Source organism: Dendrobates tinctorius, unplaced genomic scaffold (genome assembly GCF_039654945.1).
Source record: "Dendrobates tinctorius isolate UK_male_01 unplaced genomic scaffold, ASM3965494v1 ptg000035l, whole genome shotgun sequence".
Taxonomy (NCBI): Eukaryota; Metazoa; Chordata; class Amphibia; order Anura; family Dendrobatidae; genus Dendrobates; species Dendrobates tinctorius.
The window spans coordinates 16,422,563-16,448,738 of NW_027361703.1; the positions used below are offsets into that span (position 1 = coordinate 16,422,563).

A 26,176-nucleotide genomic window follows, 5' to 3' on the forward strand; every position below is an offset into this window, starting at 1 on the left:
TTTCTGGGGGTCTCCCTGGCAGTGCATCTCTCTATGAATCCAGTGGCTTTCTGGGGGTCTCCCTGGCAGTGCATCTCTCTATGAATCCAGTGGCTTTCTGGGGGTCTCCCTGGCAGTGCATCTCTCTATGAATCCAGTGGCTTTCTGGGGGTCTCCCTGGCAGTGCATCTCTCTATGAATCCAGTGGCTTTCTGGGGGTCTCCCTGGCAGTGCATCTCTCTATGTATCCAGTGGCTTTCTGGGGGTCTCCCTGGCAGTGCATCTCTCTATGTATCCAGTGGCTTTCTGGGGGTCTCCCTGGCAGACATTGGGCTGTCACATCCTCTCCTGTGGCCCTGGGCAATGCCAGCCCCTTTGTGTACACACAGTAGAGTGGGGTCTCCTTCCTGCCCTGTCACTCACATGCCACTGGAGCCGGTGGAGGCATTCCTCCGCACGGAGCGGGCAGTGACAATGATGGGGGCAGTAGTACTCACCGACGCCGTACTTCTCGTGCTCCGTGGGTCTCCACATGTCTGCGGCTCGGGGGGCGCTCACCAGCCGGCCATGGCGCCCCGGTCCGGCTTCCTGCCCTCTATCCTGCCTTTGTCTCCTGTCAGTGCACGGAAGGATGCGGCTGCTCACACAATGCGGCTCATGTGTCGGTGCCAGGGATGCAGCCCCGGGGGTGAGTGCTGCCTGCTGCTCCGCTGTGCCAGCTGCCTCACATGCCTGGCATGGCTGCACTGACGCGCGGGTACCTGTGCGGCTCTCCAAGGATGCGCCTGCCTCCTGCGCTCCTCATTCCTGTGCCAGTCTCGGAGACAGTGCCCTGTTTCGCTCCGGGCAGGAGCATGCGTCATGCACACCGCTATGTGCCAGCCTCGGCAGCGGCGGGCTTATTGTTCTGGTAACCAGGAACGAAGCAACGCTCGCTGCAGGCTGTGGCGCAGTGCACGCCGGGAAATGTAGTGCAAACCAGCGGCAATACACAGGAAGCGTCTACTCCGGTGTACTCAGCAACGGGGGCGGGGCTGTCATACGCGGCTCCGCCCACCTGAGCGCTTGTTACGTCACGGTGTACACAAACCCCAGCTACAGAGATCACGTGGTAGTAGCGCATTGACCCGCCCATCTTGGTGATTGACAGTGCCCTTGTAGCCGGTGCCCTCCCACTCACGGAAGTCGTGGCAGCATGGCAGAGGCTGGCAGGAGCAGAGAAGGTAATTTTATGGGTTGTGGTGTGTGGCCACGTCCTGCTGCACTATATAAGTGAATATGAATGTATTGCTTCAAGTACTGCATGCCCCTGTAACATGCCAGTATACATATAACCCCCTGTAACATGCCAGTGTACATATAACCCCCCTGTAACATGCCAGTGTACATATAACCCCCCTGTAACATGCCAGTGTACATATAACCCCCCTGTAACATGCCAGTGTACATATAACCCCCCTGTAACATGCCAGTGTACATATAACCCCCTGTAACATGCCAGTATACATATAACTCCCCTGTAACATGCCAGTGTACATATAACCCCCCTGTAACATGCCAGTGTACATATAACTCCCCTGTAACATGCCAGTGTACATATAACCCCCTGTAACATGCCAGTATACATATAACCCCCTGTAACATGCCAGTATACATATAACCCCCTGTAACATGCCAGTATACATATAACTCCCCTGTAACATGCCAGTGTACATATAACCCCCCTGTAACATGCCAGTGTACATATAACCCCCCTGTAACATGCCAGTATACATATAACTCCCCTGTAACATGCCAGTATACATATAACACCCCTGTAACATGCCAGTATACATATAACACCCCTGTAACATGCCAGTATACATATAACCCACTGTAACATGCCAGTATACATATAACCCCCCTGTAACATGCCAGTGTACATATAACCCCCCTGTAACATGCCAGTGTACATATAACCCCCCTGTAACATGCCAGTGTACATATAACCCCCTGTAACATGCCAGTGTACATATAACCCCCCTGTAACATGCCAGTGTACATATAACCCCCCTGTAACATGCCAGTATACATATAACCCCCCTGTAACATGCCAGTATACATATAACCCCCTGTAACATGCCAGTATACATATAACCCCCTGTAACATGCCAGTATACATATAACCCCCTGTAACATGCCAGTATACATATAACTCCCCTGTAACAGACCAGTATACATATAACCCCCTGTAACATGCCAGTATACATATAACCCCCTGTAACATGCCAGTGTACATATAACCCCCCTGTAACATGCCAGTATACATATAACCCCCTGTAACATGCCAGTATACATATAACCCCCTGTAACATGCCAGTATACATATAACTCCCCTGTAACAGACCAGTATACATATAACCCCCTGTAACATGCCAGTATACATATAACCCCCTGTAACATGCCAGTATACATATAACCCCCTGTAACATGCCAGTATACATATAACCCCCTGTAACATGCCAGTATACATATAACCCCCTGTAACATGCCAGTATACATATAACTCCCCACTCCTAGAAAATGCCACTATAACACCCCAGTATAACACTACTTGAGAGACGTGGTGTTCACATGCTCTTGCTGTCTGGGGATTACCATTGCTTAGCATGGGGTTCTGCCCCACTAATGCTGTTTCAGACATAGGGCCGTTGTTTTCTCGGATACAGCAAGAACCCATTATATTCTATAGCCCTGTTCACACATCTGTATTTTTTTATGGACTTTGTGTCCATGTAAAACTCACGGAGACGTCCATTTTTTTCGGGCATCTTGGATGATAAGATGGGTCCGTAAAATACTGTAAATAATTTGAGCATTGTCTGCAACATATTCTTTGAAACATCTCACGATAAATGTCTCTTTACTACCTGGTTATAAGACCACCGTACCAGGTGTGACCCGTCGTAGAAAGAGTCCTGCCTGTGCAGGATATGCCCGCTGTGTGGAACAAACCGGTCCCCACGGCCCCTTTTAAGTGGCAGGATTCATTCACGAAATATACATATTTACTTTTGCCTTTACTGGATATTGCTGTGTTAAAAAAAAAAAACGCAGAGGAAAAAAAGATACTGTATATTGACATATACCAGTAAGGAAGGCTGGGTGCCCCCGATCTGGAACTAGCAGCACATCTGCGCTGCGTCCAAAGCACTGCCGGCTATTGAACGCAGATGAGTCCACGTGTGCTCACTGAACCGTGCGGAGTCACTGCGTCCACTACATTGTCCGGGTGACACTTATCTTGGGGAAACTCGCATCTCTGCAAGAGAAATGTACATGCTACAGTCTGCGCGGGTGATCCACAGGCAGGTATGGACGCATAGTGGGCACTGGATTTCTTGAAATCCCATCCAATATCCTGTAACATGTGGAAGCTGCGGGTTTGAGTCTACATAAATACACAGCGTCCAACCCGCAGCGACTACTGATCGTGGGCACACACCCTTAGGCCACGGGACTCTTGTTTGGCCTCTGTTTATTGAATAGGGAATATGTCTTAGGCGATGTTCCACTTTGAGTATTTGGTCAGTATTTTCCCTCAGTATGTGTAAGACAAAACCAGGAGTGGAACAATCAGAGGAAAAGTATAATAGAAACACATCACCACTCCTGGATTTATCACCCACTCCTGGATTTGGCTTACACATACTGAGGTAAAATACTGACCAAATACTGAACATGTGAACGTGGCCTTATGTATGCACTAGGACCAGTGAAAAGTCTGTGCGATTTGGTCTATTTTTTTAATTTCATTTTCTCCAGGATTTGTGCTGTAATCAGATAGCTGTCATTAGAGTTGTGTTTTTAGCCATAGTGGTAGATAAAAGCATCAAAAAATGCCATGATGTGGCCATGTTGTTTTCCATAAAAGCAGTTCATGGATCATTTACCCACTGTTAAAGTAGAAATATCTTGGAACCGTGAAAGCCAGTAGATGGAAAAGATAAGAACTGAGGATTCTCAAATAGTCTCTTAGGCCGAGTCCTGCATGTTAATACTCAGCACAGCCGCCGGCACTCGGGAGCGGAGCCTACGGCTCCATGTATTGCTATGCGGCCACACCCTCCGCTCCTGAGTGCCGGCGGCTGTGCTGAGTATTAACATGTGAGACTCGGCCGTGTTTCTCGCATGTGTGATCCCGGCCGTAGCTTGATAAAACAGACAGTATTGATTTACGTTGTGAATGACCGTATTTCTGGGGCTCATTGGCCTTTTTTCTAAGTAGTTGTCCACTATTTCTTAAATGCTAACATGGCACAGGTACAATTAAAAACCACTTGCTCACCCTCCGTCCCGGCGCCGCTCCAGGTGGTGACATGACATTGTCACATGAGCACTGCAGCCCATTAGCGGCCACTGAACAACGATTGTAGTAATGGACAACCTCATTTAATTCTAGGTCTCAGTGACTATTCATAGAGTGATGATCTCTTATTAGCTATGGAAATAACCTCCTACTTTTACATTCTGTTCTGCATTTCAACCTCCACTACACCTTGTTTGCTTAAAAAGGAGTACATCAAAAGATCCCAGGCTGTAAACTGCAGAATCATAGATTCATAACATAGATAACCATTTATATCTGCAGCTAGCAGTCCCTTAGGGCTGTGTTCCCACGATGGGCTTTTGTTGAGTTTTTTGATGCTGTGTAAAAAATGCAGCATCTTACAGTTCCAGCAAACTGGATGGAACTTATAGAAATCTCATGCCCACTGTGCTTTTTTTTGGTTTTTTTACTCAGCATAAACTGACCTGTGCTGCGTGTTTCAAATCTGCAACGAGTCATTTTCTCTTGCAAATACGCAGAGTTTTAGGGTTCGCTCACATCTGCGTATAAAATCGTCGGGTGCAATGTCAGAAAAAAAAAAATCACACTGGACTCGCCACAATTTTATTCCATTAGGCAGTGTTCACCTGTGAGTTTTTCCTCACCTGAAATTAGGGTGAGGAAAGAGAAATCACAGCATGCTGCATATGGCCCATAAAACTCACCAATGCAAGTCAATGCATGCACATCATGCATGTGCTGTGTGATTTTTATGCACCCATCTCATAGGAAACCTGACATTTCATCAGCCAAGTAGAGTATATTTACAGCGTGAGCTGTCGGAATAGAATAGATATATAGATATAATAGAAGAGATGTCAGTGAGATATATAATTAGTGCAGTGCGTGTGCAGCTTACGGTACATGTATTTAGCTATTAATTAAATAAAAGGAAAAAATGGTGTGGGGTACCCCTTATTTTTATTAACTAGCTGATGGAAAGCAGATAACTGAGAGCTGGTCTTAATAGCCTGGGAAGGGGCAATAAACCTTAAGCTTCCCAGGCTATTGACATCAGCTCACAGCTGCCTACTTAGCCTTCACTGGTTATTAAAAAGGGAGGACCCCAAAAAAATGATGTGGCGTTTTCTTTATTTTTAATACCCAGCAAAGGCTAAGCAGACAGCTGTGGGCTGATATTAAAAGCCTGGGAAGGGGCCATGGATATTGGCCCCCTCCTAGAATAATAACGCCGTCCCAGAAATAGCGCATCCATTAGCCTCAGCCCTTCCCGCTTCCTCTTGTGCGTTGACAAGCTTGGTAATGGTTTTGGGGTTGATGTCAGCTTTGTAATGTCAGCTGACTTTAAGCCCAGGGGTTAGTAATGGAGAGGCATCAATAAGACACCCCCATTACTAATTTCGTAATTTTAAATGAAAGACCACACAGAGAAAAGTTCTTTATTTGAGGAAATCACTTTCCAACCCTCTTTTACCCATTCATTACCTTACCCATTCATTACCTTTAAAACATCAAATATTCCAAAGGGGTCTGCCATAATAAATCCATCCCACGTCCTACAACGATCTCCAACTCTGCTACATATGGATGGTGTGTTGAGTGGTGACATGAGTAATGCGACCACTCAGCACGCTAGCCGGAACACACTGACACAGCAGTGTCAAGTGGTGACGTCAGTAAGGTGACCTGAGTTCATCGGTTCTTTGAGACGTCAGTGATTTTTCTCATGTGCAAAGAGCTGATTTCCATTCCATCAGTGTTTTGTATCTGATTTCCATCAGTGTTTGATCCATGCATCAGCTACTGATGGAGGTTTCTCAAGCTTCTCTATGAAACAAACAAAAACCAAAAACACAGCACTCAGGTACAACTGGGATGACAGCTGAGGGCTGAAGTTTTTCACAGACTAAGCTTAGTTTGATTCATAAACAGGTCGAAGGATTGGCTTCTGGACAGCAAACATTTATATTTTACATTGAAATGCTGCAAATTCAGAGGAAAACATGCCGTACTTGAAAGTGCTTCCGTGGACAAGGTGACCAGTCCAAGAAGTATGACCTCACTGGCTTCTCCTAGTCTGTTAGCTCATTCAGACTGCCAGGTCTTTTGCTAGAAGCTCTACAGAAACTGGACTAGTCATCACATGTTCAACTATGTTTTTGTGTGAAACGTTGCAGCAGTTCAGAGTAAAACATGTATGATTGTAATGCAGTTTACCCTCTTAAATGCTGTGACAGCCGCATTTAAAACCCCTTCAACATGGCAGCCCTAACTTCTAACGGCCGTTGGTACCATGTGCTGCAAGATTATGTGAATTTATTATTATTATTATACTTTGCTTATATAGTGCTATCAAATTCCACAGCTCTCTACAGACATTACCATCACTGTCCCCAATGGGGCTCACAATCTAATTTCCCTATAAGTATCTAATTGTAATGTAGGAGGGAACCTGAGAACCCAGAGGAAACCCACTCAAACAGGGGGAGAACTTACAAACTCCTTGCAGATATTGTTTGGTTCTATTTGACCTCGGCAGAATTGCAAAGCAACAGTGCTAACCACTGAGCCACCGTGTTGCCAGCTAATTACTTCCCATGGCAGCCAGGGACGCCTTAAAAAAAAAAAAAAAAAAAAACATGCTTGCTATTATAGAACATTGATGAAGCCCTACTGCAGCCTGGGCGTCAAAGGATCAAAGGAGATTGTGAATTTTATAGTGAACAGCAATAGACCCTATCACAGTGATCAAAAGGAAAAATAATAGTAAATGAAATCCCCCTTCGACACCTTAGATAAAAATAAGACCAAAAATATTTTTTTCTGTTCTTTGCAGTTGGGGTTAGGGTTGTGTTAAGGTTTGAGTTAAAATTGGGGGTTTAAAAAAAAAAATGATGACGTTATGATGACTTGTGTTGAGCGCAAGTGCTCGCTACTCGAGTTTACATTGGGTCCTCGGTTATGTCCGGGATATCACGGATCCCCGCATTTTATTTTTTTTCAGGTGTCTATCAGCCACGAAACATGCGGGACGGGGACTCAAGCATGTCACTCGAGCACCCGTGATATCCGGTGCATACCCAAGCACCTGATGCAAACTGGAGTAGCGAGCACTTGCACATAACACTAATGACGACGTTATCAATATGACGGCCTATTGTTATCAAATTCTGTGTCATACCTGTGGGTTCAGTATACCCCTGAATAAAATCCTTGAGGGGTGTGATTTCCAAAATGGTGTCACTTGTGGGGATTTCCACTGTTTAGGCACATCAGGGGCTCTCCAAACGCGACATGTTGTCCGCTCTCAATTCCAGACAATTTTGCGTTCCAAAAGTCAAATTGGGCTCCTTCCCTTCCAAGCCCTGCCGTGCGCCCATACAGTAGATTTCCCCCACAAATGGGGTATTAGCGTACTCAGGAGAAATTGCACAACAAATTTTGGTGTACTTTTTTTTTTTTTAAAGCCGAATACTGCCAAGTTGAAGGCCAGACATTGTCCACAGTGACTCTAACGGCTTCATTCAAGTTAATGGTTCTTTCCGGGTTCTCGTTGGCATGCAGTTTTCTGGGGATTCTGACAAAAACTTCCACATTGTGTCCGAAGAAGAGTACTGTATTAATGTGCACCTAACCTAAGATGTACAGTGGCCTCACACAGGAGCGTCTTTTAATGCCCACTTGATGGGGAGCAGAAGTGGCTCACTTGTATGCCCATGCTTAACTGCAATCTGGATTGTAAATGATTTTGCGAGTGGGAGTTGATCTACTGCACAGGCTATGAAATAAATTGTCTGTTTTTATCATTTTCCCCTTAATCCTTCTGTCGTGTGTAACAAGGCAGAAAGCTCCAAGGCGTCAGTGTCTGAATGAGAATATGGTTAGATTCTAGTCAGACAATTACTACGCCGGTGCCTTATTAGAACTATAACGGGGATGTACTGTCATTCTCTATGCAATTTATTAATCCTGTACTGGGATTCTCTTCTTTTAAGGCTCTGTGCACACTAATGTTCAGAGCCTACAGTGGTGTTTCTTAAATACTGAGAGCAAAAACAGTGCAGAATTTAATTATCAGATAGCCTTGACATTGTGGTCCCGCTTTCTCACTTTTTTATAGCTACCATTTTGTTTGTAATTTTTTTTTAACTTTGCTAAAACACGTCTCTTTAGTTTGCAAAGCAGCCTAAAGACAAGCCCCCAGAGAATCATGTGATCGCCGCCCCTTTGTCAAAGACCATAAAAATTAACACTATATAAAAAGGCTCATATACAGTATCTGAAACTATATGGGGGAATTTCTAAAAAAAAAAAAAAAAATTGGATATTCAGTTGAGAAGTGGGAATATACAATAGTGTTCAAAATAATAGCAGTCCAATATGACTAATCAGATTAATCGCTGTTTTGGGCAGAGTCCTGCAGTGCGCAGGCGCCAGACCTCTCTGACCTTTCAGTGCGCCTGGGCAGGAGCCGCGACAGAAAGCAAAGAACAGGCTGTCACCGCTAGAATATGGGACGCACCGGACCGCGACACCCATCGGACCAAGACCGGACAGAATGCTGTAGAAAAGCCCCTGATGGCGGTGCCGGCAGCTGATAATCGAAAAAATAGGTGACAGATTCCCTTTAAAGCCACAGTACACTCTGAAGACAGTGAAGCATGATGGTGCAAGCATTGAGATATGGGCATGTTTCTCTTAATGTGGTGGACCTATTTACCGCATACTAGGGATCATGGACCAGTTTGCATATATTAATATGCTTGAAGAGATCATGTAGCCTTACGCTGAAGAGGATATGCCCTTGAGATGGGTGGTTCAACAAGACAATGACCCTAAACACCCCAGTAAATGAGCAAAATCTTGGTTCCAGTCCGACAAATTTGAGGTTATGGAGTGGCCAGCCCAATCCCCGGACCTTAATCCGATAGAACACTTCTGGGGTGACATTAAAAATGCTATTTCTCAGGCAAAGCCAACAAATGCCAAAAAGATTGTGTGTTGTAGTCCAAGCATCCTGGGTTGGAATAACAGGTGACAGATGCCAGAAGTTGGTTGACTCTATGCAACGTAGAAGTGAAGCAGTTCTAAAACACTATGGGTATACAATTAAATATTAGGTTAGTGATTCTGAGTAATGCCAGATCCACAAAAAGAGTACATATTGTGAGTTTCTAAAGACAAATGCAGACACTGCTATTTTTTTTAGAACAACCCAATGTTTATTTTTTATTTTCTGTGAAGTAGCTAAAAATTGTACACATTCTTCCATGTTTTGAATTAAAAAAAACAGTGTGCAATGTTCCCAATGCTGGAAATAAATAGTGTGAGTAACTCATGTTTTTGAACACACTGCTATTATTTTGAACAGTACTGTAATGGCCACTCTGGATTTGGGGACCGGTCCTCTTTAATACTTTATATTGTGCCTTCTAGCTAATACGGCTTGTAAATGGCCCCCTAAACTCCCATTTTATAGGTCAATGTCCTAACGTTCTCACGTGACAAAATCTGCTGCACTTGCTGATGTGTTGGCAGGAAAAACCCAGCATAAAATTCAGGCCGTTTTAATTTTTTTACAAGAGTTTTAGATGTGCTTTTCCTATTAGTATGGGTGAAATCTGCAGTAAAAACGCTGGAAGAATTGACCTGCTGGAGATTTAAATCTGCAAGTCACAAATAAGCAACTTGTGGAACAGTTCAGGATTCTTATTCACTTCGCTGCGACTAAGAAATCCTTCAGGCTTTGTGATGAAACTGTGCCGAAAGTGCAATGTGTGCACAGACACAAAGGGTTAATTTGCAGAATAAAGCAATGCATCTGTAAGGCTTGCCATTTACTGTACTACATGCACTATCTGTACTGTGATCGCCAGCGGTGCCCCCATTGTTATTTCTGGAGCCGAGTTCTGCAGGGGCCCCCAGTATTCTGTGCCTTGGTATGAAGCCCTCCAGTGATTAATGGTGACGCTGTCATTCCCACACAATATGATTAGTTAATCGGTGCATAAGTTAGATAAGAGTCAGGCTGGGTGAATCGGCTCCTATTTATATCAGGGTGCACACATTCCTGTATCATCACGTCGTTGACTGACGGACGGGCGACATTCCCATATCCATTCTATGTGTTGGATCGGACTGTCCGCTATTGACATGTCGGAGACAGAACCCATCCCAGACCCCAGAGGAGACACATACCGTAACTAGAAATTATGTGTAGCAACAAATGTTCCAGTTCGGTTGAGATCTCCCCAGAGTGGCCAGTGTCCCTATGTAGGTGTGGTGGTGTATCGTGTGTGACACAACAGCCGTTACTCACACAGGATAGGAAGCCGTGACACATGCATGGCACAGGGCGGCTTTATGACAGCGTGCAGTCAGCTTAGTAGAAGCAATGATGTCGCTGACTGTACCAGGGACTTCCTTTGATGTGAGAGATGAGGAAGGATTGTGAAGTAAATCATGACACTGACAATGACATATTGTATGTTCTAGTCACCGAGTCCGAGTGAAAATCTGGAAAAAGAACACATGCAACAGTTTGTTATACCTCTATTTACTAACATAAAGGTGTACAGACATTTACTATTATATTGATATAAACTTTAATGGGTAAAATACCAAAGTGAGTGTAAAAAATAAACAACTTTGCAATTTACGTCTTATTAAAAATCCTCTTCATTCTCCGAACTGAGGGACTCTTACGTAGGATATGTACAGACAATGTAAAGGGAACATGTCAGGTCTGCGATTTTATCCTGCAGATATAGGGTTAATCTGCAGGTTAGTAGTGTTATGAAGATGCCTGGGCTCAGTATTGAAAGTGAAGAATTCGAGAGAAAATGAACTTTATTCCTCCCAGGAGCTGCCGTCATGCAGGCATGCTGGAAGCAATTATAGTCACCACCCTCAGCAATGGGAGCGGCGGCTGTTAGCACACCCCGGGACTTAAGGGCCTGTCACACTAGGCGATATCGCTAGCAATATCGCTATAACGTGGCTGGTTTTTGTGACATTATAGCGATATTGCTAGCAATATGTGTGATACTTACCTCCGACCGCTGCCCCGCTGGTTATCACTGATCGCGCGAGAACGTCCTGGACCGTTTCTCGTCGTCAGCTTCCTGCTGTGGAGACGAGCGACACGTGGACACAGGCAAGAGGACGTCAGGATCGCCTCGTCTGACAGGTAAGTAGCGACCCCCGACCCCTGCGATGTCACTGGTGAGATCTGCCTGTGTGGCAGCTCACTAGCGACCACTTAGCGATGCACCAGCGATCCTGACCGGGTCATATGGCTGGTCGGGATCGCTGGTGCATTGCTAAGTGTGACAGTACCTTTACTGACAGCTCTACTCTGTACTGATGCACTGCTGAGCCGGCTGTCAGTGCCAAGGTGTGCGTACAGTCACCACCCACAGCAATGAACGCGGCGGCGGTAAGCACACCTCAGGACTGACATCTCCGCTCTGTTCTGATGCACTGCTGAGCCGGCTGTCAGTGCCAGGGTGTGCTTACAGTCACCACCCACAGCAATGAACACGGCGGCTGTAAACACACCCCGAAACTGACAGCTCTACTCTGTACTGATGCACTGCTGAGTCGGCTGTCAGTGCCAGGGTGTGCTTACAGTCATCACCCACAGCAATGATTGCGGCAGCTGTAAGCACACACCAGGACTGACGGCTTCGCTCTGTACTGATGCACTGCTGAGCCGGCTGTCAGTGCCAGGGTGTGCTTACAGTCACCACCCACAGCAATGAACACGGCGGCTGTAAACACACCCCGGAACTGACAGCTCTACTCTGTACTGATGCACTGCTGAGTCGGCTGTCAGTGCCAGGGTGTGCTTACAGTCATCACCCACAGCAATGATTGCGGCAGCTGTAAGCACACACCAGGACTGACGGCTTCGCTCTGTACTGATGCACTGCTGAGCCGGCGGTCAGTGCTAGGGTGTGCTTACAGCCGCCACTCTCAGTACTGTGATAGCGCTATACTATGGCTATAATTGCTCTTGGCACGTCTGTATGACTGTAAGCTGTCAGCTGCCGAGAGGAATAAAGTTTCATTTATTCAAGTGCTTCCCTTTCAGTACAGGGGCCAGGAACTTTCATATCGCTATTAACCTGCAGATTAACCCTGTATCTGCTGGTTAATAGCATTATCATTTATCAGACATGACAGGTTCTCTTTAAACTCAAGCAAACCTGGGGGGCGTGGCCTAGCGCACGATGTGAGAGGACGTGCAGTGGAGCTCTCCTGCCACAATCTCCCTTACTAAGGATACCTGAGGCGCCGCCAAACGCTGAAATCGCTCCATGGAGTGTGCAGAGATCCTGGGAGTAGCAGTGAGTGGAGGACGATCTGGTGGAGAGGAGTCCTGTACGAGGATGACGCGCAGGAGACAGAAGGAGCTGGCAGCGTCGGGAAGCGCTCAGGCCCAAGATGGCGCCAAGGCTGCAGAGGAGGCAGCAAGGGCGAGCGCGGCATATCAAAGACGGATGGAGGTGATCGCTCGGCTGGAACGCTTTGCGAGGTCAGAGGAGGCTGCTAATGAGGGGTCTGCGGCTGAAGGTGAGAGACCTGACACAACGCAGATCCCTGGGAAACAGCAGGAAGGAGGGAGCCAGCCACAGAGTGGTGGGGAGGAACGGAGATCCCCTGTTGTGGCTGCACGCGCTGCCCAGCTTGAACAGCCTGACACATTAGATATAGCAGAGCCGACGCTCAAAGATATATTTTCTGTGGTAATTTACAACAAGTCTGCCCTTGCGGCTTTGAACAGTCGTGTGGATGATTTAAAGGGAGAGATGGCTGCGATTATTGCTGCAGTGCGCAAAGTTGAACAGAGAATGGAGGTGGTGGAAGAACGGGTGGGAGGCGCTGAAGACCAGGTTAATGAACTGTTGAAAAGGGAAAAAAAGTATGTGCAGCGTATAGCTGAACTGGAATTTAAAACCGATGATCTGGAGAACCGCTCCCGTAGGAGCAACCTGAGGATTGTGGGGGTACCAGAAAAGGCGGAAGGAAATAACCCCACTGAGTACATTGAGTCATGGCTGAAAAATACTATAGGAGGGGATGGTCTCACTAAAATGTTCTCCGTTGAAAGAGCACATCGTGTGCCCACTAGACCCCTGCCCCCAGGATCAGCCCCAAGAGTCATCTTGGCCAAAGTTCTGAACTATCGGGACTGGGATACTCTGCTGCGGAAAGCCAGGTCCTGTGCGGAACTCACCATAGATGGCAATCGCATCTCCATCTACCCAGACTATTCTGCAGCGGTCCAAAAGCTCCGGATGACGTTTGGAGAAGTTAAAAGATGACTAAGAGACATGGATGTGCGCTATTCAATGATCTACCCAGCTAAGCTGAGAGTTGTGGCTTTGGATCGAGTGCACTTTTTTCAAAATCCAGAGGAGGCGACACTCTGGCTTGACTCTAACATGAAGAATACCAGAGCGGGACAGTCCCGTTGAAGCATACTCTGAGTGATGTTGAAACAGCGAGTAACTGTGATTTAGTTTGAATTTGATAAGTTAATGGTCATCTCTGAGATGAAGTAATGCCATGTTGGTTTATGTGGGATGTGTTCGGCGGCGCAACGCTTATTGCAGTTTGATAAATGTGGACGGGAGAGTAGTTGGAGTGCAGAGCTTGTATTGTTAGGCTGTAAAAACGCCCTTCTTGATCTCAAATAGAGAGGGAGAGAGAAGTCTTTTCAGCTTAAATGTTGTGGGAGACAATCTTTCGGGAGGGGGATGGGGGGAAGGATGAGAGTTATTTCAGTTGGAAGGTTGAGACAGGGGGTATGGGGGGGAGGACCGAGATTTCAGGTGTAACGTGTCAAATGTTTGGTATTGCAACATATCATGGGGGGTAGAATTAAAATTCTAAGTTGGAACATTAGGGGTCTCGCTAACGTCTCAAAACGGGCCGCAATTTTACAATATCTGCTGAAGCTGAGGCCCTCAGTGATTTGCCTCCAAGAAACACATCTGGTAAAAGACAAAGTAGCTATGTTACAAAAAAGGTGGGTGAGGAAGGCTTATCACTCAACGTACTCAGCCTATGCTAGGGGAGTGTCGGTGTTGATCCACACTTCTACTCCATATGAAGAAGTGGAGGTTATAATAGACAAGGATGGGCAGTACGTGTTTATTGTATGTAGGATATTGAATAGATTATTATGCATTGTGTCTTTGTATATCCCTCCACCATTTTCTGGAAAAAAGATACAGGAAATTCTGGACTTATCCGGGAAATGGACTGGGGTCCCGTTGCTTGTAATAGGTGATGTGAATAATATTGTAAATGATCATTGGGATAAGGGTAAACATGCGGGGAGCAGAGAGGGAGGGAATGTGACACCTTTTGGAAACTACATGAGGGAAATTGGTTGGATAGACTTGTGGAGAGTTCGGAATATGGAGAACTACACTTACTCGTGCTACTCGGCGACGTATGGATCCCTGTCTCGCATTGATGTGGCTTTGGGAAATGAGGGGATGGATAACTTGGTACAGGAAATGGAATATTTGCCCAGAGTCCTATCGGATCATTGTCCACTGGTGATTTCTCTACAATTGGGAGAACGGGGGAGGTTGACAGGTATGGGATGGAAAATTCATCTCTTTTGGTTACGGTTGCTGGATATGGGAAAGATAGGAGAGGAACTGGGAGAATTCTTTAGGATAAACGAAGGTAGTGCAGAGGGTCATGTAGTCTGGGATACTATGAAGGCGTTTTTGAGAGGGATTTTATTCAGAGAAGTGTCTCGATATAAGACTAGGTCTCAAAATCTTGACAAAGCAGTGATGGAGGAACTAAGGGCGGCTGAGGAAGCATTGGGTGCGCAGTGTACTAAAGTTACGCAGACCCGCATGAGAGTGGCCCAGTCGGAAGTTAATAAACTTCACATCCGTAGGGCAGAGAGACGGCGGGCATTTCAGAACGAGGCATTCTATGCGGAGGGTGAAAAAGTGGGACACCTGCTCTCAGTGATAGCTTCGGCACAACGGGAATCCTCACATGTATATGCAATTAAAACTAAGGAAGGTAATGTGGTTACACAGGGGGATCAAATTTTGGATGTATTTAAGCAATTTTGCAGTGAGCTATACTCCTCAAAGATACGTACATAAAGGTCAAGAGGAGTTGGACAGGTATCTGAGGGCGATTAAGCTTCCTAGATTAGGGGAGGAAGACAGAGAATGGATGGATAGGCCGCTTGCAGCGGAGGAGTTAAGGGTGGCACTGGCGGACATGGCGGGAAATAAGGCCCCGGGGGCGGATGGCATTCCGGCAGAGGTGTATAAAATTTTTAATGAAGAAGTAATAACTAAATTGGAGAAGGTATTTAATGAGTCGTTGGAGAGGGGAATATTACCTGCATCTATGAGAGAGGCCATTGTGGTGGTCATTCCTAAAGCTGATAAGGACCCATTGAATCCGGAGTCTTACAGACCAATTTCACTCCTTACGGCAGATGCAAAGATTCTGGCGAAGGCCTTGGCCAACAGACTGACCCACGTGATTGATAAAGTAATCCACCCAGATCAATCGGGATTTATGCCCAATAAATCTACAGCAATCAATTTAAGGAGGCTATATTTAAATATGCAAATTCTAGCCGAAAATGCTGGAAAGAGAGTAGTAGTGTCTTTGGATGCCCATAAGGCCTTTTGATTGTGTAGAATGGAAGTACTTGTGGTCGGTTTTGAAGGGCCTTGGGTTCGGGCCCAAGTTTATATCGTGGGTGGGGTTGCTATACTCCTCTCCAACGGCAAAAATTAGAGTGAATAATGAATTATCTGATAGTTTCTCATTACATAGGGGTACGAGGCAGGGATGCCCGTTGTCTCCGTTGCTGTTTGCCCTCGCCGTGGAGCCTCTGGCCACTAAAATAAGGGATGCACAAGTGATAAAAGGATTTGTTTATGGAGTGAAGGAGGAGAGGGTGTCTTTGTATGCCGACGATATTTTGTTATTTTTGGAGGACTCGGGAGAATTTGGATATCGCTGTGGCATTAATTGAGGAATTCGGGGAATTTTCCGGACTCAAAATCAATTGGGACAAATCGTGCATAATGCCCATTGATGAGGTAGATAGAGATATGGGGGAGGTGGAAAGGTCAGCAAAATTGAAGGTGGTTTCGGGATTTAAATATTTGGGGATAGAAATCGCCCTTTCGTTGACTAGGTTTGAAGAACATAATCTAAGCCCTTTGCTACAAAAAATTCGTTCCAAAATATCAGCGTGGAATAAATTACATCTTTCGGTAATTGGTAGGGTGAACCTTTTAAAAATGATTGTGATGCCACAGCTTTTATATGTACTGCATAATTCTCCAATTTGGATCTCGCAGAGTAGGTTTCACAAAATTAAATCGCCGTTTGGCGAACTAATATGGGGAGGGAAAAGCCCACGGTTTAAACAAGAAACTTTGCAGAGGCCAAAGGAGGAAGGAGGTTTGGCGCTTCCCAACCCCTGGGTCTATTTTCTATCAGCACAATGCCAGCATATTGGAGGATGGGGGGTGGAGACGGGACGGGGACAGTCGCCTAGTAGTTTTTGATATTTGTTTGGAAAATGGCCTCTGGGAGAGAGTTTGGAAGGGGGACAGTTTTTAAAATTAGGCTCTCGGTTTCCTACTGTTCTCCTAATTCATAAGGTATGGGAAAAAGTTAAACCGATAAGGGGTGTCACGGGCTTTACCAAATACTCTCCTGTATGGGATAATATAAATTTGCAAGAATTCGAGCAAATGGAAGGATTTGGGCCCTGGAGAGAGGCAGGAATCAGTAGGTTGGGACAGCTAATGGGTCAGGGGAGACTTAAGTCATTTGTGGAGCTGCAAACAGAATTCCAGTTACCGCATTCAAATTTGTTTCATTATAAAAGAATTCAGCATGCGTATCGGTCGCAATGTCGGAGAAAACTTATTGAGATCCAGTTTGATGTCACGCTGGGCTCCATTTTGGAGAACAGCGTGACAAAGGGGGTTATCTCAGAGGTGTATAGAGATTTATTGTTCACTTTTCTAGTCAAACATCCCATCAAATCTAGAGTGAAATGGGAAGCTGAATTGGGAGAGATAAATGACGATAGGTGGGAATCTATTTTAGAATATGTGCCTAAGATCTCTATGAGCGAACCTGGGAGGATGTCTCAGCTATACGTAATTCATAGAGCTTACAGAACTCCCAACAGACTGTTCAAGATGGGTTTGAGGTCCGATTCCGAGTGTCCACGATGTTCGCAGGAACGGACAGACATGCTGCACATGCTGTGGAATTGCCCTAGATTGTCTACGGACTGGACAGTTGTTTTGAGTCGGATTGAATTGATATATAGGTGTGCAATCCCCAGAGACCCTTTGGTCTGTATATTAGGTTATGTGGAAGAATTAGTAGCGGTATCCATGGTCAAACTGGCGATTGCTAGACTGTTGTTCATTGCATGGAAGTTGATCGCTCGGTTCTGGATCAGAGAAGAGCCTCCGACTAGACGAGACTTTCTTACGCAGGTGGAGCGTATAATTTCATTGGAAAAAAGTATTTATACTAAGAGAAATAAACTCGATGTGTTTCATAAGATATGGCAGCCATGGGTAGAATGGAGGTAGATTTGTGGGGAGGATGTATTATGATATAGATGATGTGCATAATAAACAATTATATATGGGTGTGGGAAAGAGTAGCGGAATAAAAATGAGGAAGACACTGAAAGGGTCTCGGAGGGGGGAGGATGGGGGGGGTTTGTTCACAAAAAAATATGATTATATGTGAACAACTGCTTGATGTCATATATGTTATAATTGTTATCATTTAATAAAAATTTATCTGATTAAAAAAAAAAAACTCAAGCAAACCTGACAAATTTTTCAAGCGAAAGACACTTAAAGGTCTATTCTCATCTCCATTATCCTATCACAATATTTAGTAGGTGTAATGATAGGAAGTATTTGCTAATAATCTTGTTAGAAATGTAGTATAGTTTTCCTGATAAGCTATGTCTCTTACGTCATGTGTAGGCATTACAGTAACTTAGACCTCTTTCACATATCAGTTTTTTGGCGTCAGTCATAATCCGTTGGCCCGATGGATCCGTCGCAGATTGTGAAAACAAGCAACGGATCCGTTTTTTCGCCGTATCCGGCAAAAAAATGGATCCGTCGCATCAGTTTTTTCATCCCTTTCTTCCGTTTTTGAAGGATCCGTTTTTTAAAAGCCGTCAATTCAGTGCGCTGTACAATAAAATCACATTGACATGAATAGATATATACACATTGTATATACAGTGCCTACAAGTAGTATTCAACCCCCTGCAGATTTAGCAGGTTTGATAAGATGCAAATAAGTTAGAGCCTTCAAACTTCACACAAGAGGAGGATTTATTAACAGATGCATAAATCTTACAAACCAAAAAGTTATGTTGCTCAGTTACATTTTAATAAATTTTAAACATACAAGTGTGGGTCAATTATTATTCAACCCCTAGGTTTAATATTTTGTGGAATAACCCTTGTTTGCAATTACAGCTAATAATCGTCTTTTATAAGACCTGATCAGGCCGGCACAGGTCTCTGGAGTTATCTTGGCCCACTCCTCCATGCAGATCTTCTCCAAGTTATCTAGGTTCTTTGGGTGTCTCATGTGGACTTTAATCTTGAGCTCCTTCCACAAGTTTTCAATTGGGTTAAGGTCAGGAGACTGACTAGGCCACTCCAACACCTTGATTTTTTGCCTCTTGAACCAGGCCTTGGTTTTGTTGGCTGTGTGCTTTGGGTCGTTGTCTTGTTGGAAGATGAAATGATGACCCATCTTAAGATCCTTGATGGAGGAGCGGAGGTTCTTGGCCAAAATCTCCAGGTAGGCCGTGTTATCCATCTTCCCATGGATGCGGACCAGATGGCCAGGCCCCTTGGCTGAGAAACAGCCCCACAGCATGATGCTGCCACCACCATGCTTGACTGTAGGGATGGTATTCTTGGGGTCGTATGCAGTGCCATCCAGTCTCCAAACGTCACGTGTGTGGTTGGCACCAAAGATCTCGATCTTGGTCTCATCAGACCAGAGAACCTTGAACCAGTCTGTCTCAGAGTCCTCCAAGTGATCATGAGCAAACTGTAGACGAGCCTTGACATGACGCTTTGAAAGTAAAGGTACCTTACGGGCTCGTCTGGAACGGAGACCATTGCGGTGGAGTATGTTACTTATGGTATTGACTGAAACCAATGTCCCCACTGCCATGAGATCTTCCCGGAGCTCCTTCCTTGTTGTCCTTGGGTTAGCCTTGACTCTTCGGACAAGCCTGGCCTCGGCACGGGAGGAAACTTTCAAAGGCTGTCCAGGCCGTGGAAGGCTAACAGTAGTTCCATAAGCCTTCCACTTCCGGATGATGCTCCCAACAGTGGAGACAGGTAGGCCCAACTCCTTAGAAAGGGTTTTGTACCCCTTGCCAGCCTTGTGACCCTCCACGATCTTGTCTCTGATAGCCTTGGAATGCTCCTTTGTCTTTCCCATGTTGACCATGTATGAGTGCTGCTCACAAGTTTGGGGAGGGTCTTAAATAGTCAGAAAAGGCTGGAAAAAGAGATAATTAATCCAAACATGTGAAGCTCATTGTTCTTTGTGCCTGAAATACTTCTTAATACTTTAGGGGAACCAAACAGAATTCTGGTGGTTTGAGGGGTTGAATAATAAATGACCCTCTGAATAAACTTTTCACAATTTTAAAAAAAATTAAACAAAGAAATAACATTCTTTTTTGCTGCAGTGCATTTCACACTTCCAGGCTGATCTACAGTCCAAATGTCACAATGCCAAGTTAATTCCGAATGTGTAAACCTGCTAAATCTGCAGGGGGTTGAATACTACTTGTAGGCACTGTATATATACTGCTCAAAAAAATAAAGGGAACACTTAAACAGCAGAATATAACTTCAAGTAAATCAAACGTCTGTGAAATCAAGCTGTCCACTTAAGAAGCAACACTGATTGACCATCAATTTCACATGCTGTTGTGAAAATGGAATAGACAACAGATTGAAATTATTGGCAATTATCAAGACACCCTCAATAAAGGAGTGGTTCTGCAGGTGGGGACCACAGAACACATCTCCAGTACCAATGCTTTCTAGCTGATGTTTTGGTCACTTTTGAATGTTGGTTGTGCTTTCACACTCGTGGTAGCATGAGATGGACTCTACAACCCACACAAGTGGCTCAGGTAGTGCAGCTCATCCAGGTTGACACATCAATGCGAGCTGTGGCAAGAAGGTTTGCTGTGTGTGTCAGCGTAGTGTCCAGAGGCTGGAGGCGCTACCAGGAGACAGGCCAGTACACCAGGAGATGTGGGGGTTAGAAAACGGCTCCATTGTCTGAGTGCCCGACTTTCACAGATGGGGGTTGTGCTCACAGCCCAACACTGTGCTTCCCTCCAAAGAAATGCCACCTTTCAATAGCAAGGTGACATTAACCCATTATTATTAACCCATGAGCCACTGCTAATAGAATAGAGAGGCTAAGTGCCAGAACATTTTTTTGTATATTTGGAAGCTGGAAACTTTTTCATTATTGATTTACTCCACGTGTGGCTTCACGAAATATCCGAGCTTCCACGCACCACTACTAGCCAAGAAAGCAGGTGAGCTGGTTACCTTTATTTTTTGTAAATAAAAGAACCACCTTGACAGAATGCCACATTAGTGCTGCACAAGGTGGCTCTTTTACTTAAAAACGCATGGGGGGGGGGGTGACAGGTTCCCTTTAATTACACTTATTACACATATTGGGATAGAATCTTGGAGATGGGGAAACTGGAGATTTTCTTTTTTCTTGAAGCGTCTTTGATGTCACTTGTTTCGGTTGATTCCTGAGAATTTTGCTGATGATTTAATTTAGCCACAGGTGTATTTTTGATGGTTTTCCCATGATTTTTGTGGTCTTTTTTCTTTTCTTTTTGTAATTTTCCAGTTGTGTTTTTTTTTTTTTTTTACATTCCATTGAATAAGATAGAAATTGCTAGCATCATGCTCTGGGTGTCTTTTGAGTTTTCCTATTGACTTGTTATTGTAAAGTACAGAGCATCTTCTACAGGTGCTTCTCATAAAATTAGAATATCATCAGAAAGTTAATTTATTTCACTTCTTTAATACAAAAATTGAAACTCATATATGATATAGACTAGGGCAATTACAAACAGAGTGATCTATTTCAAGTGTTTATTTCTGTTAATGTTGATGTTTCTGTTGATGTTGATGATTATGGCTTACAGCCAATGAAAACCCAAAAGTCATTATCTCAGTAAATTAGAATAATTAACAAAAAGCACCTGCAAAGGCTTCCTAAGCGTTTAAAAAGGTCCTTTAGTCTGTTTCAGTAGGCTCCACAATCATGGGGAAGCCTATTGACTTGACAGATGTGGAGTGTGTCAATGACTGCCTTCTGGACAAGGAGGGTAAGTCACAGACGGTCATTGATAAAGAAATTGGCTGTTCGCAGAGTGCTGTATCCAGGTACAGTAATGGAAAAGGTGTACAAGCAACCGGGATAACCGCAGCCTGTAAAGGATTGCTAAGAAAAGGCCATTCGAAAATTTTGGGAAGATTCACAAGGAGTGGACTGCTTCTGGAGTCATTGCTTCAAGAGCCACCACACACAGATGTATCCAGGACATGGGCTACATGTGACGCATTCCTTGTGTCAAGCCACTCATGACCAATAGACAACGCCAGAAACGTCTTACCTGGGTCAAGGAGAGAAAAAACTGGACTGTTGCTCAGAGGTCCAAGTTGTTGTTTTCAGATGAAAGTAAATTTTGCATTACATTTGGAAATCAAGGTCCCAGAGTCTGGAAGAAGAGTGGAGAGGCACAGAATCCAAGCTGCTTGAGGTCTAGTGTGAAGTTTCCACAATCAGTGATGGTTTGGGGAACCATGTCATCTGTTGGTGTAGGTCCACTGTTTTATCAAGACCAAAGTAAGTACAGCCGTCTACCAGGAAATATTAGAGCACTTCCTGCTTCCCTCTGCCGACAAGCCTTTTGGAGATGCCAAAAGTACCAATACCATGTTTTAAAACAACAGTATCACTGTGCATGATTGGCCAGAAAACTCGTCTGACCTTAACCCCATTGAGAATCTATGGGGTATTGTCAAGAAGAAGATGAGAAACACCAGACCCATCAATGCAGACAAGCTGAAGGCTGCTATCAAAGCAAACTGGTATTCCATAACACCTCAGCAGTGCCACAGGGTGATCACCTCCATGCCACACAGCATTGATGCAGTAATTGATGCAAAAGAAACCACGACCAAGTATTGAGTGCATTTACTGACCATACATTTCTCTGAACATATTCTAATTTTTGAGAAGCACGTATGTACATACATATACAATACCGTTGAACAATTTAGGGTCACTTAGAAATGTCCTTATTTTTGAAAAAAAAGCACATTTTTTTTCCAATGAAGCTAACATTAAATGATTCAGAAATACACTCTATACATTGTTAATGTGGTAAATGACTATTCTAGCTGCAAACGTCTGGTTTGTAATACAATATCTTCATAGGTGTATAGAGGCCCATTTACAACAACCATCACTCCAGTGTTCTTATGGTATTTTGTGTTTGCTAACTGTGTAAGAAGGCTAATGGATGGTTAGAATACCCTTGAAAACCCTTGTGCAAGTATGTTAGCACAGCTGAAAACAGTTTGGCTGATTAGAGAAGCTATAAACCTGACCTTCCTTTGAGCTAGTTGAGAATCTGGAGCATTACATTTGTTGGTTCCATTAAACTCTCAAAATAGCCAGAAAAAAAGAACTTTCATGTGAAACTTGACAGTCTTTTCTTGTTCTTAGAAATGAAGGCTATTCCATGCGAGAGATTGCTAAGAAACTGAAGATTTCCAACAACAGTGTGTACTACTCCCTTCAGAGCACAAACAGGCTCTAACCAGAGTAGAAAGAGAAGTGGGAGGCCCTGCTGCACATCTGAGCAACAAGACAAGTACATTAGAGTCTGTAGTTTGAGAAATCGACGTCTCACAGGTCCTCAACTGGCAGCTTCATTAACTAGTACACGCAAAATGCCAGTGTCAACGTCTACAGTGAAGAGGCAGGGCAGAGTGGCAAAGAAAAAGCCATATCTGAGACTGGCTAATAAAAGTAAAAGAATAATGTGGGCAAAAGAACAGACATTGGACAGAGGACGATTGGAAAAAGTGTTATGGACAGACAAATCCAAGTTTGATGTTTTTGGATCACACAGAAGATTTGTAAGACGTAGAACAACTGAAAAGATGCTGGAAGAGTGCCTGGCGCCATCTTTCAAGCATGGTGGAGGTAATGTGATGGTTTGGGGTTGCTTGGGGCTGGTAAGGCTACTTTCAGAATTGCGTTACCAGGCGCAGCGCTTGACCGCCACTAAGCTCCGCCCCGGCCGTGCCCCCTCCGGTCAGCTCCTCCTACGTCATCACAGGTCCTTGCCGCAAGGCATTACTGGGACCGGGAGTTGGTGGGAGCATCGGTAAGGCTGTGCGGGACGCTGGAAGGTGAGTATAACCTGATTTAAAAAAAAAAGAATTTCTTTTTTTTTTTTTTTTTTTTACAGGGATATGGTACCCAGGGCCTGGAGGACAGTCTCCTCTCCTCCAGACCCTGGGTATCATCCGCACATGATCCGCTCACTTTGCGCATGGTGGGCATAGCCACATGCGGAAAGTAAGGGGATCTCATGCATTCCTATGTGTGCGGAATCGCGGCGATTCCACAAAAATGAGCCTGCTGCCTTTTTTTCCGCTATGCGATTCCGCCGCGGAAAAAAACGCAGCATTAGCACAGCATTGCGGAATGCCATAGGAATGCATGGGGTGCGTTCTGTATGCGTTTTCGCGGCAAAAACACATACAATCCGCAACGTGGGTACACAGCCTTACAGATCATTTCATCTTCAACTTGCTTAGCTGTTCACAATAACCTTAATTTTGACCAGGCGTGTCCAAACTTTTACATGTCACTATATTTCTCTATAGTGTGAAAATAAACTATTTTTGCCAGTGCTTTGGATGTGTAATTATTGTAGTCTACCATGTCACTATGCTCTCATATATTACATTACGGTTTCTGATTCTCATGTTCTCCACTGTATAGTCATTTTATTCACCATGTTCATACTGTGGATCATTTAGAAAAAAAGAATAAAACCTAGTTCTAGATATATGTATTTATTTTATTTTTCTATGCAGTGTTTGTCATGGCAACGCTTGTTATTACTAACAAAACCATATTAACCCAAACTCCCACACACTAGATCAAGTTTATATATAGCTAGGAAAGTCACTTTATATTACCTTTATATTACCTGTTACTATGCGCAGTGTATGTACAAATGTATACGCTTTAGCCATTAGTGGATAAAAAAGTGTTTTTTAAGACTTTTATGATTTTTAAAACTGCCAATTTTATGTTATAATATTTAAAGGGATCGTGACAGCTGATACATACTGCCCAATCAGGCAGCACGTATCAGCTTTCAGGTTCTCTTTAACTCCTTCCTGACATCCGAAGTACTATCCTGTCCATGGGACCTGGGCCCCTATGCCCATGGACGGGATAGTACGTCTACCGCGATCAGCGGCGCCCACGTGGTGAGCGCCGCTTATCGCGGCCGGGTGTCAGCTGATTATCACAGCTGACACCCGGCACAATGTGTCAGGGGCGGTCACGGACCGCCCCCGACACTTTAACCCCTTGCACACCGCAATCAAACATGATCGCGGTGTACCGGGGGTTAAAGGGAAGCATCGGCAGGGAGGGGGCTCCCTCCGTGCTTTCCTGAGCCCCCCACGGCAGCGCAATGTGCAGCGCTGCTGCGGGGGGCTCCTTCCCTGCAGGTCCCCGAATCCAAGATGGCGACGGGGACCTTTGGGGGCCTGCAGGAAGCTGGCTTCCTCAGTGCCTGCAGAGCGCAGGCATGAGGAAGCCTTCTGCACTGCCTGTGACAGATCGCTGATCTGTCACAGTGATCTGTGATGTGACAGATCAGCGATGTCCCACCTGGGACTGTTTAATAAAGTTAAAAAAAAATTAAAAAAAAGTGTTAAAATAATTTAAAAACAATCGCCAAATAAATTAGAAAAAAAAAAAATATTCCCCCAATAAATCCATTTTTTGGAAATAAAAAAACCAAAAAACAATAAAAGTACACATATTAGGTATCGCCGCGTCCGTAACGACCCGCCCTATAAAACTGTCCCGTTAGTTAACCCCTTTAGTGAACCCCTTAAAAAATAAAAATAAAAAATGAAGCAAAAAATAATGATTTATTATCATACCGCCAAACAAAAAGTGTAATAACGCGCGATCAAAAAGACGCATATAAATATCCATGGTACCGCTGAAAACGTCATCTTGTCCGGCAAAAAATGAGCCACCACACAGCATCATCAGCGAAAAAATAAAAAAGTTATAGCTCGCAGAATAAAGCGATGCAAAAATAATTATTTTTTTATATAAAATAGTTTTCATTGCATAAAACCGACAAAACATAAAAAAACGACCTAAATGAGGTATCGCTGTAACCGTACTGACCCGAAGAATAAAATCGCTTTATCAATTTTACCGCACGCGGAACGGTGTAAACGCACCCCCCCAAAAGAAATTCATGAAACGCTGGTTTTTGTTCATTCTGCGTCCCAAAAATCGGAATAAAAAGCGATCAAAAAATGTCACGTGCCCGAAAATGGAACCAATAAAAACGTCAACTCGTCCCGCAAAAAATAAGACCTCACATGACTCGGTGTGTCAAAATACGGAAAAATTATAGCTCTCAATATGTGGTGATGCAAAAACTAT

The 26,176-nt window shown here is 44.5% G+C and overlaps 2 protein-coding genes across 8 annotated transcripts in view; one reads left to right on the top strand and one right to left on the bottom strand.

Moving 5' to 3' along the window:
• DOCK4 (dedicator of cytokinesis 4) overlaps nt 1-976 on the bottom strand; it is a 505,372-nt gene extending 504,396 nt beyond the window's left edge. For 4 of the 5 annotated variants that reach the window (XM_073573297.1, XM_073573296.1, XM_073573295.1 and 1 more), the window contains exon 1: nt 477-974. In XM_073573297.1, the coding sequence (XP_073429398.1) occupies nt 477-513 (37 nt within the window). In that variant the 5' untranslated portion in view covers nt 514-974. Of the gene's footprint in view, nt 1-476 lie in introns of all 5 variants that reach the window. The other variant, XM_073573298.1, reaches the window with a different exon arrangement.
• Nucleotides 977-1,059: 83 nt separating this feature from the next.
• The window catches only part of ZNF277 (zinc finger protein 277), a 137,273-nt gene continuing 112,156 nt past the window's right edge, over nt 1,060-26,176 (top strand). Inside the window, exons 1-2 of one of the 3 annotated variants that reach the window (XM_073573301.1) lie at nt 1,143-1,202; nt 23,183-23,665. In XM_073573301.1, the coding sequence (XP_073429402.1) occupies nt 23,410-23,665 (256 nt within the window). In that variant the 5' untranslated portion in view covers nt 1,143-1,202; nt 23,183-23,409. Of the gene's footprint in view, nt 1,203-23,182; nt 23,666-26,176 lie in introns of those variants that run through there. The other 2 variants (XM_073573302.1, XM_073573300.1) reach the window with 2 other exon arrangements.